This window comes from Erinaceus europaeus, chromosome 4, assembly GCF_950295315.1.
Source record: "Erinaceus europaeus chromosome 4, mEriEur2.1, whole genome shotgun sequence".
Lineage (NCBI taxonomy): Eukaryota > Metazoa > Chordata > Mammalia > Eulipotyphla > Erinaceidae > Erinaceus > Erinaceus europaeus.
The window spans coordinates 19,227,413-19,241,181 of record NC_080165.1 but is presented as its reverse complement, the minus strand read 5'-3'; the positions used below and the strand labels follow the sequence as shown (position 1 = coordinate 19,241,181).

At 61.8% G+C, this 13,769-nt stretch overlaps 2 protein-coding genes across 10 annotated transcripts in view; both read right to left on the bottom strand.

Moving 5' to 3' along the window:
- The window catches only part of TRABD (TraB domain containing), a 196,631-nt gene that overhangs the window by 10,084 nt on the left and 172,778 nt on the right, over positions 1-13,769 (bottom strand). For 2 of the 7 annotated variants that reach the window (XM_060188862.1, XM_060188864.1), the window contains exon 1: positions 808-938. The exons of 2 other annotated variants lie outside the window; for them this stretch is intronic. The gene's annotated coding sequence lies outside the window, so the exon portion shown is untranslated. Of the gene's footprint in view, positions 1-807; positions 940-13,769 lie in introns of those variants that run through there. 3 more of the 7 variants (XM_060188863.1, XM_060188867.1, XM_060188869.1) reach the window with 3 other exon arrangements.
- On the bottom strand, positions 4,190-12,483 carry PANX2 (pannexin 2). Of its 3 annotated transcripts, XM_060188827.1 has the most exons (4): positions 12,238-12,368; positions 8,097-8,194; positions 6,276-7,751; positions 4,190-5,567 (listed from the first exon to the last, which is right to left on the bottom strand). In XM_060188827.1, the coding sequence occupies exons 3-4, from the start codon at positions 7,573-7,575 to the stop codon at positions 5,215-5,217; spliced, it is 1,653 nt and encodes a 550-aa protein (XP_060044810.1). In that variant the 5' UTR covers positions 7,576-7,751; positions 8,097-8,194; positions 12,238-12,368; the 3' UTR covers positions 4,190-5,214. The 3 variants fall into 3 exon arrangements, with proteins under 3 accessions (XP_060044810.1, XP_060044808.1, XP_060044809.1); XM_060188825.1 differs by lacking the exon at positions 8,097-8,194 and having other exon boundaries at positions 12,238-12,483; XM_060188826.1 differs by lacking the exon at positions 8,097-8,194 and having other exon boundaries at positions 11,859-12,372.

Genomic DNA, 13,769 nt, shown 5'->3' with positions numbered 1-13,769 from the left:
CACCTCATCACCGCTGCAGGGCCTTGCTGGGGCCTCTCCTGGCAGTTTTGCCCAGAAACTGCACACAGCGTCACAGTCATCCTGGAAGGCTGACCTCGGATCAGGGCTCCCTCCATCACACTGGGGGGGGGGGGGGGGGCAGCAGCAGCAGAGGACAGAGACCCAAAGGAACCAATGGAAGGTGGTGAGCCTGCAAGCCTCTCTGGGGGACCAGCTGCAAGTGGTCCCACCCAGCGCGCCCCAACTCTCTCTGAGGCTGTCCCGACCCCCAAAGCTAGGAAAGCGGTCTTGAGAGCCGAGCTCCTATCTGTTTCTGAAGAGCTCAGACCCAGGCAGTCCCGATGCTCTTTCTAGGGGACAGTTCCTGCAAAAATGCACAACACGAACTCCGTGCAACCCGAGGTCTGTCTGTCGTGCTCCCTGACAGACGCGCGGAGAGCCGGCCTCGGCTCACAGGCCCGAGGCTGCGGCGGCGCGGGGCGAGGGAGGACCCAGGAGGACCCGCAGCAGAGGCCCCGGGTGACCCTGCCACCGCCGCTGCGGGGAGGGTGGGGGTCCCCGCGCCCCGCTCACCTGTCGCTCCCCTCCCCCCCCCCCCCCGCCGCCTCGCGCCCTCGCCGCAGACTGCGGCCCCGCGCGCCTCCATCCCAGGCCAGGGCTGACCATTCCAGCCCGCGGTGCGCGACTGCTCGGGACTCCGTCCTTCCCGCTCAGGCCCGTGCCCGCAAAGGCCCCACACCCACCCCCCACCCCCCACCCCCCACCCCCCACCCCCCACCCCCCACCCCAGGCAGACGCGCAGCATACCGAGATGGAGAAGCGCTCCTCAGCCGGCCTCCATACAGCTTGACACCCCACCGGACGGGGCGGTACGGGGTTCGGGGAGGGGCAGCCGGACTGGCCGGACGGGCCAAACCAGCAGGGGCTCTGGATGGCGTGCGGCATGTCGGGAGACGTAGTTCTACATTGCGCCTTCTGCCTGCCCCTGCGGCACACTCGGCTCGCGACTGCGGACTACATTTCCCAGGGGGCCGCGCGCGCCGCCCGTGGACTACACTTTCCAGGAGGCCATGCGCGAAATGCACGGTCGGCCCCTGGCGCTCTGGGTTATGGGATGCCCACTGCGGCTAAGGCGACCGGAGACAAGATCGAGTCCCCAGCCTTCGTCTAAGCGTGGCAGTCGCTTTGAGCCCAAATCGCGTGGGTGAATGGGGGTCATGTTCCTACGGCCTCCGCGGGGAAGTTGTGCGTCGGTAACAATGACCCCTCAACTCCGCACGAAAGGGACAGCCAAGAAGTGGAAGGCAGGCTGCAAAGAACTTTCCAAATGGGCTCCATTGGCTTCATCGCGAGGCGCGTCCGGAGATGGGCCATCACTGCGCAGAGCAGCTCGAGTCCCCAGGAGACCAGATCCCTGCTGGTCACTTTGTGGAACAGCTGGACCCCAAACCTCTGAGTGGCCTGAGGAAGTAGTCTTTTTTTTTAATATATATATTTTTAAATATTTATTTTATTTATTTATTCCCTTTTGTTTCCCTTGTTGTTTTATTGTTGTAGTTATTATTGTTGTTGTCGTTGTTGGATAGGACAGAGAGAAATGGAGAGAGGAGGGGAAGACAGAGAGGAGGAGAGAAAGACAGACACCTGCAGACCTGCTTCACCGCCTCTGAAGCGACTCCCCTGCAGGTGGGGAGCCGGGGTTCGAACCGGGATCGTTGTGCTTTGCGCCACCTGCGCTTAACCCGCTGCGCTACAGCCCCACTCCCGGAAGTAGTCTTAATGGGCGGGCCATGGGGCAAGGGCAGCAGTTCTGAGCATCTGCCCTGGCCCCTGGAGGGTCTCCCCCCCCCCAAGATGGCACAACTACTCCCACCTTGCTGGCCCTGGTCCCCACAGGTCCAGCAGGCTGTGACCTGTGACCTCGGGTCTGGGGGTAGGGGCAGGGCTGAGAGTTCCAGGCATCCCCCTCCTCCCCAGCACCTGCTGGGCACTGAACCTCTATCCCCTCATCCTGGCCCAAGGCCTGGACGCTAGCCAGTGTGGGGTTCCTGAGTCCTGCTGGTGGCAATGGTGGGTGCAGAAGGGTCTCGGGAAAGGGAAGCAGGAACGTGTCTAACTTGGACATCAGCTACACTGGGGGCCTCCAGAAGCGACTGTCCTGAGAAGGCCGCACCCACTATCAGTTGTTCTCAGACCAGAGCTGGTTGACTTCCCTGCAGGCAGAGAGGGGTCAGTCCAGTCCAGCCCCCGATGGCCTGCTCCCCGAGCCAGGAAGAGACGAGGCCCTGCCCTGGCACTGGGGGGGGGAGTTCAGTAGGGGTCCCATGCTCCCATGTCTGAGTCTGAGGGGGCCCTTTGACCTCCAGCTAATAGGGGGCAGCCCCCTGCCCACTTGGAATCAGGCTGGGCAGTCAGCCGGCTGAGCTCTGTGAGGGTCTGTGACCATCTGCCAGGCTGCCACCACCTCCCTCATTCAGCTTCCCAGTCTCTACGAGCCTGGCTGGCCTTGATCCTTTTTGGTGAAGGCCATGCACTTCTGGTTCAGCTTTCTGGTCCAGTCCTCTGTTCCATTCTCACCCTTGACTTCCTGAATGCCAGCACAGACCTTTCCACCAGCCATACAGGACATGACCACCAGCTCCTCTGTCCACTATTTCCCAGGATGAGAATCCCAGTGCTGGGCTGTTCTAGCCCTGGCTTTCTGAGGCAGGATGCAAGGCTCTTCTAGTCTCTCTACTTGGGAAGGAATCATGCCCAAGACTATTGAGGAACAAGGTGGAGATAGAGGGTGGCATTTCAGCTTACTGGACACCCCAGTTAAATATGCAAGTAAGATGTGCTTTCATGGCTGCTGGCTTGGCCTTTCTGTTCTAGAGGAGGGTCATTTACTCAAAGGATGGACCTGTCCTAGACAGGACTTAGTCGGCAATATCCTGCCAGGCCTTGGCCCAGGGGACAGGGATGGGGATGGATTGTGCCCTATCGCCCACACACCGGTGCTTCTGGACCTGGGGATTTGGTGGTCGGCACTCCCAGCCTTGTATGTGCACAGACTTCTGCCGCTGCCAGCACTGTATTCCCTTCAGGCGGTGAGCCCACAGCACTGTGCAGGTAGCATCTAAGATTGCAGGACTCTGGGGCATCTCCCCGTGGAGCAGAGCTGCCATTAGGTGAGCATGGGGTGGTGGTGGTGGTGGTGGAGGGGTTCACCTGGATTCAGCCCTGCACAGGGAGTGGTAAGGAGCATTGTAAACACTGCCAGCTGGGGCCACTGTCTGTCTGCCCGCACCCCTCAAGCCACGTGCCTGACAGGGCTGTCCTGTGCTGTCTGGAGCCACTGACGTGATCCCACCAGCCTATTCTGAGCCCTCTACTCCGCCCCGGTCCTTCCTGCAGGAACCACTTAGAAGAGACACTTGTCCAAGCCCCCTCCCTCTGCTTTCTGATGGGCTGGCTGCTTTCCTGGGCTCTCCTGCATCCTGTGCGGCCCCTCTGACCTCAACAAGGTGGGGTATAGTCCACTGCACAGATGCTGAAGGAGGCCTGTGTGGGGCTTCCAAGAGGCCCAGGCCCATCAGGCAGTCCCCCGGGTGGCCGTGGCCTGCTCTGATCTGACCAAGCCTCCTTTGTAACTGGAGTTCCAACCCCCCTCCTACTCCCCCCCCCCCCCCAGTCCTTACTCATGGAGGCACCTACTGTGGCCTACAGGGTGTGTGGTTCTGTGGTACATCACAGAACCAGCCTGATTCCCTTAAATCTTGGGCCAGGACCACACTGAGAGTGCCTCTTCCAGGAAGGCTTCCTGCATCTTGTTAGTTCTCCCCACTCCCCTAAATGTACCTGATGGCCACCGCTCAAACTCCTCATGAAGAAAAGGGTGGCCGGGTACTTGTGCCTTGTCCTGACAGAGTCTGTGAACCCGAGTGATTGTGAAGCGACTGCACTTTTGCCCAAGGCCATGAGTTATGTCCACCAAGAGTGGCGACCAGATGACCTCCTGTTGTAGCCTCACTGTGGGTGAGGCAGGGCCCCCAGGGCCACCTGTGAGGGCCCCACTGGCCAGAGCTCCCCAGATGGCAGAGGGTGGGGATCAGAGGTGGCTGAGTGGGTAGGTGGAGGTATCCAGTCATAGGATGTACCAGTTAGAGCACAGCCTCCCACCTGCAGGATGAACCACTTGGGACACAAGTGTTATCAGAATAATATTTATTGATATGCTCGGTGCTACCTTGTTAATACTGTCACACTGTCGTTGTGGCTGAGGTAATAGGGACGGGCCGGCCACACGCTGGCCCTGGGCTCCCGAGGGAGACACGTGAGCCCGGGCGTGGGGGCCTGGGGCCCAGGGTGTGGGGATGTGGTTATTGCGTCGGACTTCTCCCTTCTCTTTCTTGCTTGCACACAGTACCTGTGCCTGGTCTCACCCGAGTCTGCTCACACACATTCACATACATGCCCACACTAGCTCTGCTCTCACGCACACGCTCACCTGCTCACACCTGCTCACACACGTGCTGGCACACTCACCCCCCCCCCACCACTAACACACCGGCCCCTAGCCCTCATGGTCACGTTTGCACGATCAAGCACACACCGTCCTTTGTTTGAAATGCATCATAAGTCTCCTGGTAATAAATATACTTGCTAGTTACAGTAGTTATAATAAAATAAAGTCTGGGTCTGTGGGGTACGAGGAGAAAGTGCATGTTTTTCTCTGGCTGGAGGGTGGGCCCTGGCCTCTCCCACCCGAGGGCTCCTGATCCCCCTGAGGGTGGTGAGCCCTTCACCCCTTGGGAGTGGCCAGGCCCTGAGCTGCCATTGTCCCCCAGACTCCTTCCAGGCTCAGGACCCAAGATGTCCTGCTACAGCCTGGCCCCTCACAGGCCAGTGTCCTGAGCCCAACACAAAAATCAACTAAAAAAATAAAACTCTTAATCTTGCAGCCGAGCGCCTGATGCAGGGGTGGCGGGGGGGCTCGAGACCTTTCCTGCCGGGGCCTCCACGGGGTGTTCAGCCAGCTCCTGCCCCAGCCAGCGCCCCGATGGTGCCAATGGGGAGGCTGGATGGGAGAGGCGCTGAGCCCCATGGCATGCGGGCAGGAGGTTGGGGGTGGGGTGTGCCGGGCGAAGCAGAGGCCATGTCTATGGGTCTGGGGTCAGCAGGCACACCGCAGTCATGCAGAAGGACCTGTGACAGCTGGGCAGCCCTGTCCCCTCAGAACTCCACAGTACTCACTACTGTCCTTGGCTCGTCGAAGGTGGCGATGAGGATCTGCTGGGGCGGAGGGATGGTGATAAGGCTGCCCACGTCCGGAGGTGCGCGGGGACCCCCATCCTCCTCCTCCCGGGCCTCATACAGGGTGCTGATGTGTAGCAGAGGGTGAGTGGCATTGCGGCTCAGCATGGCCAGGGGATCAGCTTTGCCCAGGCTGGCTGGTGACAGGGGAGTGGTGCCAGGGGCCGCAGGGGGCGAGCAGACGTGAAACGGGCCCCCAGAGGGGAGGGAGGGAAGGGCAGGCCGGGACGGCTCTACTGGATACAGGATTTCCTTCTCAGGCAGCGGAGCATCTGCAAACAGGCCAAGCACAGGCGTCAGGCTCCTGCTGCCCGGCCCCACCAACGCTGCTCCCTTCAGACTCCACCCCACAGGGGGTGGCTGGGGCTCCCCTGGGGCTGGGAAAAATCTTATGTGTTATGATGGTTCCTCCCTCCTCCAGCTGGACCCTGAGTCCTGCTCACAGTAGACTGACACTGGGCCCAGGGTAGGAGTGTTTTCTTATGAACTTGTGTGACCTTAATGACATAACCCTTTGGCTCTCCAGGGCCCTGTAGGACTCTGCAGTCAGCCACCTGCCCACCCTTGCTTGGATCCCGCTGGTTCAAACCTCCTTCCTTTCTTCCTTTTTTTACTTTTATTTGATGGGATGGACAGAAATTGAGAGGGGAGGGGAAGATAGAGAGGGAGACAGAGAGACACCTGCAACACTGTTTTACCACCTGTGAAGCTTTCTCCCTGGAGGTGGGGCCCAGGGCCTTGAACCTGGGTCCTTGTGTACTGTAACGCAGGGCCTACTGTGTGTACCACTGCCCACCACCAAACCTTTAACCTTTCCACACAGCTCACACAGGTGCTCTGTCTGGGGAGGGCTGTGTGTGTGTGTGTGTGTGTGTGTCTGTGTTCTCCCTCCCCTGGGGTCCTAGATACCCCTCTCATTCAGGGCCTGCTACCGTTTTCTGGGGGTGAAGTGTGTGTTCCTCTGGGCCCCAGCTGCTTACCTTTGGTGGGTGCCGCAGCCAGGCCCAGGCCACACTCCTCCGCCTGGGACAGGAAGCCCCCTTCTTGGCTCCGGGAGGCAGGTAGGGCTGCAGCAGGCACAGCCTCAGGTTTGGCTTTCTTGGTGCCCAGAATGTAGGGGTGCACATCCAGAGAGAAGTGGCGGGCATGCTTCTTGTCAGGGGCTGGGGGTGGGCCCGTAGCGTCGCCCCCGCCCCCACCGGCCCCGCTGCCCTTATAGTGGTGGGCAGCCCGGGCTCCCGCATCTAGCAGCGGTGCGATTAGTGTGTCGGTGGCCGTCTTCCGGCGCACAGGCTTGGGCTTCTCGGCCTTGCTGTTCTCCACTCGCATGATGGCCAGCTGCTCCTTAAAGGGCTGGGGCAGTGGGTTGCTGGTGGGGATCCACTTCATCTTCTTGCGGGGCCGCTTGACCACAGGCGGCTCGGCGGAGGCCTCGGGCTCGGCGGGGTTGGCGCTGGGGTCCACCGTCTGCACGCCAGCGTCGTGCACCGTGGGCGTGGTGTCGTGGTTGGACTGGGCCAGCGCGGCCAGCAGCTGCCGGACCACGTTGTCGTACATGAGGTCGCTCTCGTTGGTGATGAAGTCCAGCCGGTTGAGCGACTTGATGTGGTCACGGTTCTCGTTGCAGAACATGGCCAGGATGTTGATGTCACAGAACTGGGAACGGCGCCACTGCCGGCGCGTCTTGATGCCCACCTTGTGCAGCTTGTCGAAGATGAAGTTGCTCTTGCGGAAGATGAAGAGGTGGATGAGGTTGATGAGGATGATGAGGTTCATGGAGCAGAGCAGCACGATGTCCACGCCGGCCACGATGCGCTGCAGCTGCACCGACGGCAGCTTGCAGCTCACCCTCACGGCCGTGGCCCCCGCACCGCCTGCCTGCCCGTCGGGGGACTCGCCCAGCGCACACGTGAACTCGTTCTGCTTCTGCGTGGCATAGTAGGTGCACAGGTAGGAGATGGGCGCCACGCTGAGCAGCAGGATGAGCAGGTGCCGCGCCAGGTACAGCTTGGCCAGGAAGTTGCTGCGGCCTCGGCGCTCCAGGTACTTCTCGAACAGATTCTGCTCCGGGCTCTTCTCCTTCTCCGCATTCTCGATGATCTCCCGCTTCTCGCGTTCCGTGATGCCCGGCCCCTTGGACTGGATCTGTTTCTCGATTTTGGGGGCCCGGCCCTCGGCCGCCCGGTGGTAACAGTTGTCGATCTCCTGCAGCAGGAAGTTGAGCTCGGAGGTGAGGCGCGTGGATGCCAGGAACTCCCAGCCCAGGGCAGGCACGTACATGATGGCCGCAAAGGCCAGCAGCGAGTAGGGCAGCAGCTTGTGCTCAAACAGCGACGGCCATAGGCTGGCGTCCACGCCGGGCAGCGCGTCCCGCAGCTCCGTCCAGCAGTAGCCGCGGGCATACAGCGCCTGGTCTCGGGTGAAGTTGTGCGGGGTGTAACAGTAAATAGGTTCCTCTGGGGGCAGAGAGGAGACATGGGCTGGGGGGCCAGGGGGCAGCTGGCCCAAGGTGCTAAGGGCAGTGCTGTCAGGGCGTCTGTGTACCCCTTCCCTGGGCGCCCCTTCCTGCACAACTGTCTGGAAAGAGGTTGCTCTTTTCCAGAGGAAACCGCCCAGCCCAGTACTGGCTGCGCTCACCCCCTAATGGGTGAGCTGGAGCACAGCTCTGCCCACCCCAGCCCCAGCCCCAGCCCCAGCCCCAGCCCCAGGGAACTCAGCTCCACCCCTCAGTCTCAGTCCTCTCTCAAGTGCCATAAGTCTCATAGGTACACAGGGGAAACGGTCTCAGGACCTGGGCATACCTGCAAAGGAAAGCAGGGCAGACCATGACGGGCGCTTGTCACCCCCTGCACTGGATGAGGCCCTGCCTTGGAACACTGTCTCAGAGGCCAGCAGCCTCCTGCAGTAGGCGAGCATGGGAACCCTGAGGGTGCCTCTGACCAGAGCCAGCAAGCCTGTACCTCTCTCACCTCCAGAGAACAGGCCCAGTGCAGGGCTGCTCAGATGCTGCCTCTGTTCCAGCGTAAGCCTGATGGGAGCCGCGGCTGGAAAGCAGCAGAGACAAATGGCTCCGTCTGGCTTCCCTCACCCCCTCACCACCCAGTGTGCACAGAGAAATGCACTCGCCATTTGGAGAGACAGATGGTCACTGCTGATGTCTCCAGGGGTTGAGGGAGCTGGGGACAGCAGCCAGATGCACATCTGAGTATTGTGGGCCCACAGCCTCCAAGAGCCCCCAGGCCAGGCCCAGGTCCAGTATTCAGAGGGTACCTGGCCCCTCAGTGACCAAGCACAGGGTCCCAAGTTGCAGCTCCAGTCTCAGTCAAGCTGCCAGCCTGACAATCCCGCAAAGCAGTGAGGGTGGAGAGGGGCTTGGCACGTTCCAGGTGGCAATGCCTGGCAGCATGGTGGCAGGGACTGCTCTGGAGGGTACTGGGGAGTGAGTGTGGACAGTGACCTCTGCTTTGGTGGGGCGGAGATGACAGCCACATGCACAGGAGATGGGGCCTGACTGAGGACCAGGGGATATGGGCTCCGTGATGGGGGGGGGGGGGAGGAACACTGGAAAATGCCGAAGAACCAATTCTCATAGCTGAGAAAACGGGCTTTTATTCACTTATGTATTGTCTTCATAGTTGACTCAGGAGGGAAGGAAGGAGAATGCTCTTCTCTCTGGGAAAAAGCTAGGAAGGCTTGCCCTCCACGCTGATGGATGTGTATGCTGGACAAGGATAGGCAAGGCCCTTGGGGGCTCAAATCCCTGGCCCAGGCTCCATGAGGTCCCAGGGGAACTGGAAGAGGGGGTCCCTACCAGCTCTGGGTAAGGAATACTTGTCCTAGGGTCATGGGAACAAGACACATAAGAAATGGACTGCTGGGATGGTACCCCCCCCACACACACACACACTGTCACCCCACCCTTGTTGAGCAGTGGCGGTGAACAGCACAGGCAGCTCTGCACCAAGCCCACAAAAGAGGCCCTGGGTACACCTGCCAGGCCCTTCCTCCTCCAGCTGCCTGCATCTACACAGCAGACGGTGTCCTGACAGCCACAGCAGGGGTGGTGCTGCCACACAGGCGCCCAGAGACACAAATGGGCTTCAGTGCTGGCCTGAGTCCTGGAGATAGGGGATGACCAAGCACAGAGCCAGAGGGGACCAGGGGCAATGGACACTTGACACCACATGGTGTGTGGACACACAGGCCCAGCTAACTGGCTGAGGACCCCTTTCCTGGGAGCTCACAGAGCTGGTAACAGAAGGGGCATAAGACAGCTCTGCTGTAGCAGCCAGGGCCCCAGAGTGTGTTCACGCACACACCTGGGCTCAGGCCTGGCGAGCCTGGCCTCTGCAGTGTGTCCCCCAGAGTCCTGAGCCAGCCTGCACAAGGGCCCTGCAGACCCACCTGCCATCGCAGGACCCTGACCCGGCCACCTGCAGACCTGGTTCATGGCCCCCCTCACCCCAGGGACATCCGTACCATCCCCAGACAAAACGTGGCAAACACACCTCCAGTTGGGATGCCTCGGCAGCAGGAGGATGGCTACTCGCTGCTCCCACCTCCCCAGAAATCACCTTACATGGCTTAGCAGGAGAAAGTGGCTTTCATTGTGTGTGTGTGTGTGGGGGAACTGCCCTAGGCTAGCTCAGTGGTTTGACATGACCACAGAGGTCCTCAGGGGAGACAGAAGCAGAAGACAGGGAGGAGGGAGAGCTCCTGAGGGAGGAGGATGGGTCATGAACCCAGAGCCAAGAAGAGCCAAGGACAGAGTCTTCCCCGGACTCCTTCCCCGAGAAGGAACAGCACAGCACTACTGACTCCTGGCTTTTACCCCCATAGGAAGTTCTGACCTGTAAGGAAACTCCTCTGCCTAATTCGAAGCCAGTGTGTCTGTGGTCACTTGTAAGAGTGGCTGCAGACAATGTACACTGGGTGTGCCACCCTCTCCGGGTGCTGATGAGGGCAAACCCCCGTAGGCAAGAGGAAGGGGATGACTGTGGAGGCCATGAAAGGGGCTGTGGGAAGGATCCAGAGTTGCTGGGGGTTGGTTAGGGGGTGGTCCTCCCTTCTTACAGGCCCACCCTGGATACCAGGGTGCTTGGCATAGCTTCTCAAGAGAGCTGTCAGCCATGCAGATTCTCAGGCCCCCTGTGGGCCTAGAGAATGGGGGATGTGAATGCGGAAAGGGCCTCAGAGTCACACCCGTCTGCTCTCAAGGTATAGAAGGTCGGAAGGCTGGGGAGGAGGGGCTGCCAACTGTTCGTGGGTAAGCTCAACCAGGGTTTTGCTGGGACTTCAGACTCACAAGGTGGGCTCTGTCCCTATGGGGAGGCTTCTGGGCCGCTCCCCAGCCCAGAAGTGGAGCCAGGTAGTACATACACATGGTCAAATGCAAGTGGGTGTGGAGGGAGGGCAGTAAGCCTGCGGAGACCTTGGGCACCCCAAGACCAGGGGCAGGAATAAGGATTCACTCAGGGGAACCTGGCAGGGGCCCAGACAGACTAACTCAAAGCAGTGTCACGGGTGTGTGTGTGTGTGTGTGTGTGTGTGTCCTATCTCAGGTTCTCCTCACGGTGACTAACCTCTGACCTGCCCTCGTGAGTGTCCATAGTGGGCAGATTTGTGCTCCTCCCTGAAATGTCCAAGCCCCACCCCTCCCCCCACCCCAAAGCCTGTGATTGGAATCAGGGTCTTTATAGATGTAATTCAATTAAGGTGGGCCCCCACCACCCACCCATTCCCACCTGGACTTGGGCAGGCCCCCACCCAATAACTAGTGCCCTCATCAGACAAGGAGGATCTGGTCTCAGACGCCCAGAGAGACGGTGCCTGTGTGAAGACCGAGGCAGAAGTGGGGCAAAGCCCAGGACTCTGGGGAGCCGTGGGCAACAAGGATAGGCAGTGGGCGACCTGGCCCTTTCACCTCAGCTGGAGTCCTGGCCTCCAGACAGACAGTCATATACTGTTGTTTTGTCCTGATCTGTCCCAGCAGCCCCACAAAAGAACCATCGGCACAGCTGAAATGACCCAGGTTCTGCTGTGTCCCCAGGGGCCCGTGTCAAGCCACAAGTGTTTGACATCAGGGCACCACTGTCCAAAGAGGAAGACCAACAGACGCCCCCCACATCCTGCACCACGCCAATGTCCAGACTTGGTCCTGTGTTTCTGCAGCACAGGGAAAGTAGGGGTGAAGAGTGCAAGAACATCACTCAGGCCCCAGAGACACCCTGTCCTCCCTCCTCAAGGGTGCCCAGGGGTGGAAACTCACTCCCTCTGCCACAGTACCTCTGGCTCTCAAGTACGGTACCTGCATACCTGGATGTTAATTTCTAAGACATGTGGGTGGGGGTGCTGCCTCTGGTCACCCACCCCATCTGGTCCAACCTGCCCCACTGGCAGCGCAGGCCCTGAGGGGGGCTTACCTGTGCAGGTCTATTTTCCTGCTTCACCTGTCTCAGAAGGGCCTCCAGGTGCCCCCTCCCCCTCCCACCCAGGTGTCCAGTCTCCTGTGGCCACTCTGCAAATCCTGGGGGCAGCTACCTTGGTCCAGCTCCCTGCTGCACCTGCACAAGCCTCCTGCTGGGACCTCCCCCGCCGCCGTCCTCAGCTCAGGGCTCTAGCAGGCCCTGCCTGCTTTGGGGTCTCTGGCGGACCCTCCCGGATTCTCCTGCCCAGACCACACCCTCGCGGACAGGAACCCGCGAGCCCGGGCATGGACAGCGGGGCGCTCACCTGGCCACTCCTCCTCCATCAGTTCCAGCCCCTCCCACCCGTCTGCCCTCCGCGCCACACCCAGGGCTCATTGATGCGGGAATCCCGGGGTGCTCTCCGAAGCGAATGGAAGATGGAAACAATACGCGTGTGCACGGGGGGTGGGGGCATGTAGGGGCGAGGGTCGGTTTGTCGCGACACAGGAGCGGGCTCCGCGGACGCGCCCCTCACCTGCGAAGTTCTTGGTGAAGACCAGGGTGACCAGCAGGATGGGGACCAGCACCGTGCCGATGGTGACCACGCGGTCGAACGGCAGCTCCAGCTTCAGCTGCAGCAGCAGCGCGGCCAGCGCCCCCGCCTTGTCGTCCTGCGCGCCGGGCAGGATGAGCTCGCGCAGCTTCTCGCCCGCCAGCAGCGCCGTCGCCATGTCCGCGGACGGCTCCAGGAGGTGGTGCATGGGGGGCGGGGGGCGGGGGGCGGCCGGGGGGCGCGGGGCGGGGCGCGGGCGGGGGGCGCGCGGCGAGGCGGGACCCCAGCGTGCGGGGCGGGGGCGGCCTGGCTGCGGGCGGAGGCGCCGGGGAGGGCGGCGGGGGCCGGGGGTGAGCCGGGGTCCCCGCGGGCAGGGGTCGGGTCCGGGCGGCGATGCGGGCGCAGGGGCCGCCGCCCCCGCCTCGGCTGCAGCCCCGCCCGGACCCCGGCTCGTGCTTCCCTGCGGGGGCGGCGGGACCCCCCGGCCCAAGCGGGGGGGGGGGCGGGCTGCGAGGCTGCTGGGGCCGGGCCGGGCCCCGCTCCCGCTCCCGGCGGGGAGGGGGCTGTTTACCTGCGGCGACTCCGCGGCGTGGCTCCGCCCCCCCCCCCCCCCCGCCACGCAGATGCGGCGCCGGCAATGACTGTGCAAAAAGGTTTAAACCCGGACAGTTGACGGTGTCCGGCTCCTTCTCTTTCTCGGGTTCGGGAGGGTGGGCGAGGCCGAGTGAGGGGCTACCTCGTCCTGGGGGTGCGGGCGGGCGGGCCGCGGGGGGCTGGGTTTGGGCCCCCGCCTCTTCCCGCCCCGCGGCGCGGCGCGGAGGGTCCTGTTCCCGCTGGGCCGCCCGCAGCCGCTCGAGTCTCACCTGCCGCCGGCCCACTCACCCCCCCACCCCGGGGTGCTGTGGACTCGGGGTGCGGCGCGCCCCTTCCCCAGCTCTGGGCGCAGGGCTCGCGGAGCTGCGGGCCGCTCTCCTCGTCACACCCGTCCGCTGCAGCCATCACCCCTAACTGGTCCGTCACACGGTCGGGGTTCCCCCACATCACCTGCCCTGCCCTGCCCTTCTCCCCCATCGCTTCCACCGTCTTCCTGCCCCCTAACAGGCCATTCTGCTCCCACGCCCTGCCTCCTCCCGCCCCTCTTTCCTGCGTTCTTGACACCTCGTGCCAGGTCCTTCCCACTCTCCTGCCCAGGAACAAGTGGGCACACACAAGGGGCAGGCTGCGCGTCCCTTCCTGTCCAGACAGCTGCGGATGGCTCTGGTTAAGTGTCTGTTTATCCTTTCCTTGCTAGCCCCTTCCCCCTATAATAGGTACCTGTGCCCTCTCTACTCAGTTCACGCCCTGGGTCATTGCTGTGAGCACATCAGCAGAACCTTGGGACTCTTAAGGGCTCAAGAAATGGGGTGTCCTGCATCAAGCCTGGGCTCCACCCCTCTGGGCACCTTTTTAAAGGTCTCTGTGTCCCTACTTAGGGAAGTTTCCAAGGGCAGCAAGGCTGCTTCTAACCCCCCAAT